At 46.6% G+C, this 3,262-nt stretch overlaps 1 protein-coding gene across 6 annotated transcripts in view; it reads left to right on the top strand.

The window, feature by feature from the left end:
• Positions 1-2,118, top strand: part of LOC113212748 (muscarinic acetylcholine receptor DM1) — a 95,529-nt gene extending 93,411 nt beyond the window's left edge. For 3 of the 6 annotated variants that reach the window (XM_052273417.1, XM_052273415.1, XM_052273412.1), the window contains 2 exons: positions 41-372; positions 535-2,118. In XM_052273417.1, coding sequence (XP_052129377.1) covers positions 41-372; positions 535-901 — 699 coding nt within the window. In that variant the 3' untranslated portion in view covers positions 902-2,118. Of the gene's footprint in view, positions 1-25; positions 373-534 lie in introns of all 6 variants that reach the window. The other 3 variants (XM_052273413.1, XM_052273414.1, XM_052273411.1) reach the window with 1 other exon arrangement.
• Positions 2,119-3,262: the final 1,144 nt, after the last annotated feature.

The following is a 3,262-nucleotide window of genomic DNA, read 5'->3' as shown; positions in this document are numbered from 1 at the left end:
TTTCGACGCACCGCCTGTCTGACAGGAGGCTGCTTCGCAGGTCTACACCATACTGATCCGGCTGCCGCCGGAAACCTGCGAGGATTCGGCGCCATCCATCAAGCTCATCAACGACGACGTGTCCATGTCGGAGATCATGGAGGCACTGCCTTCGGACGGCGTGGGGCTGCCGGGACTGCCCGCGCTGCCGCCCATACCCGCGGGCCGGCCGGTGCCCGACCGCGCCCTGGACCGCGTCTCCCTCTCGGAGAGAAACTCGGACCGCGAGTCGTACTACTCGGCGGTTCGTAGGCCGTCGCACATCCAGGACGTGCGCATGCCGCTCAACGCCAAGAGCGTGCCAAGGCAGCTCGGTTCTACCGCCACATCAGGGTGAGTGCGACGTTATTCTGTAAAATTTGGAACTTTTAAATGGTACAGGGCAGGGTGTCGAGATGCGATTTCCGTGCCGCTACCAACCATTTTTTCCGTGTTGTCTAGCTTAGGATAAGTTTGGTGTATTTGCATTAAAATAACCAATTCCGTGCGCTGCAGGTCGCGGGCGATCCTTTCCAATCTCGGTGGCGGCAAGAACAAGGAGGCCAAGAAGAAGAAGAAGACACAAGAAAAGAAGGCTGAAAAGAAGGCTGCTAAAACATTGTGTGCTATTCTGCTCACCTTTATTCTTACTTGGACGCCGTACAACATCCTGGTGCTGCTCAAGCCGCTCACGGCGTGTACGGACTGCATCCCCCCTGGCCTGTGGGACTTCTTCTACTACCTGTGCTACATCAACAGCACCATCAACCCTATGTGCTACGCGCTCTGCAACGCGTCCTTCCGCCGCACCTATGTGCGCATCCTCAAGTGCAAGTGGCACACGCGCACCAGGACAGCTATGAACCGGGGCTTCTACAACTGAGGGCCCGCTCTCGCCCGCAGCAACGGCACTTCCTCCACCCAGCGCGCCAACGGTGACCTAAACCTCAACGACTTTTAGACGTTACTGACGAACACTTCTAGACTTCCGACGACATCCTTCAAGACGCTACATTGGTCTTAGCGAAAGTGATGGACAAACGACTCTCGTGGTTAATATATCGTACTTTACGTTGTAGCCACAAAGCTGACCTAGAAACACTGACGAGACAAGGTGAAACGGCCGCTGGAGTGAAGAGATGAAGTGGTGATCACGTGGTGCGACACGTGTCCCCCGATTGTTGCGTGGCGAGAGCTAACGTACTGTGGAGTTCCACAACAGAGAGACACTGCCTCGACAGTGAAAAATGAATCAACGTGTGCTATTCATATATGTACGTATACATATATGTAAACCGTAGGCTAAATCCACTATCAATAACTTGTAAGTATCGTATGGTTTGGTTTTATGGAGGTGAAATCCATGAGCTCAAGACGGGAAATTTTGCCGGGTACCATGTATTAGTTAACTATATTTGACATGGCATTTGTGCTGATGACATGTGTCTGGTTTGGGTCGTTCCTCGGGGTCGGGTGGAAGGACAAGGTTTCTGGACAAAGTAGGGATATGTACGGTTGACTTTGCAGCATTTTAATTTTTTGTCTCCTTTAAATGCTTGCACTGGACTTACAAAAACCAGCCTCTGGCGATCAAGAGGTTGTTTTCCTTAAAATTAAAAAATAATCAGTACCAACATTACCGAACATTACTATCTAAATAGATCATGGAATGATACTGCTAAAAATCTAACACCTAACAGAAGTTAACCAATTTAGTTTATTTTGTATTTTATTTCCATCGCACCCAATTGATCCTGCGTACTTTTTTCTGTTGAACTGTCTCTTGCTCATAAAAATAGTTACCGAAGTTAGTGCGTGTAACTCGAGATTGAACTCTTTGCATTAAGCTCGAATGTTGCACATCAAGCTCACGGCGCTTCACACTTGTGTACCACAGATGTTAAGCCGAGAGCATATGTTGATGATATTTATTTTGTCACTGTTCTCTGTTCCTTCCCCTTCCATGGTGCGCGTCAGTCCGCAGCCCGACCCACGCGACGCACCAGCACACGAACCACTCTTTAAGTCTGTTCAGCAATACAGCGGTTGTGAAGCGTTTTCCTGACTGGCACAATAAAGAAAACATTTGACCAATGCCAATCGTCATTTACTGTTTGTATTATAATTTCAAGATGACTATTAACTTAACTGATTAAAGATATAGCTATTTTTACCTGGGGATTTGAGGAGCCACGATGAAATAGGCAAACTTCGCGTGCGAATGAACCTTATAAAAATGTATGTACAAAATAATAAGTGTATGTTTTGTAATTGTTTTTATTGGGATCCTACCCTTCTTGTAGGTGAATGGGTAGATTGTAAATGTTTCAGGAGGCATACAAGTGAAACAAAGATAACGTGCGATATTGTGCAGCTCGAACATTGACCTTGCTGTTGACATTCTCGTTTTCAGTATTCGCAGTAAAACAATGTTGCCCCGATGTAGCTCTTCTGAGCTCTTCAAACTATACGTTATCCTACAAATCGATTTAAATCCATTATGCATTCCGCTGTTCAGCGTTTCGCTGCACGTCTGTGTTTTATCGCTCAAAAGTAATTCCTGTGCAAGCATTTTGAATGAGATAGTATAGTGACACAAATGCTTTCTTAGTTAGATTTGATACAAATAGCTGTTGTAAAAAATGTTTCCGACTCAACCTTCCAAAACACGTTTCCCGTTTCAATTTTTGCTGAACTAAAGATGAATTCTCATGCGTGCTCTCTTTACAAAATTATAGGTAAATATTGCCTTGAAATTCTGACGGCAAACAATAATGCGACGAGGACTCTTTTTACGATTTCTTTCTCTTTCTTTACGAATATGTTCGTTATTGGTGTAGTAGCATTTTTAATATTACCGTAGTGTCCGTTAATTTCATGGCAGCGTTGGATTTTTAGGCTGCATGCTACCGGCACCTTTAATCGACCGCTAAGCTAAGATGCCTTTACGCTGCCCAGTATACTCACCCCCGTCAACTGAGCCGCAATAGCTGTATGATATCTTGATGTTTACCCCCTCTGTTTTTAACGGTCAATGTCGGTGTATATCCTACTTTGTATTGACCTAGAGAGATAAACAGTGATTGCGCGGCAGTAGTTTTTGTCGGCTTGGCTGTGCGGCTCGGTGCGAGAGTTGCGTGCGACTTGAGAATGCTTCGGGCCCCTCGTCGAGCGCTATCGCTGGCTCGGTAGCCTCGTCCGGCTTGGTTCACTCTCCGCTGGCGGTGCAGTGTTCCTTGGTGTG

Source organism: Frankliniella occidentalis, unplaced genomic scaffold (assembly GCF_000697945.3).
Source record: "Frankliniella occidentalis isolate FOCC.00 unplaced genomic scaffold, Focc_3.1 Scaffold270, whole genome shotgun sequence".
NCBI lineage: Eukaryota > Metazoa > Arthropoda > Insecta > Thysanoptera > Thripidae > Frankliniella > Frankliniella occidentalis.
This window is presented reverse-complemented; position numbering and strand designations above follow the sequence as displayed.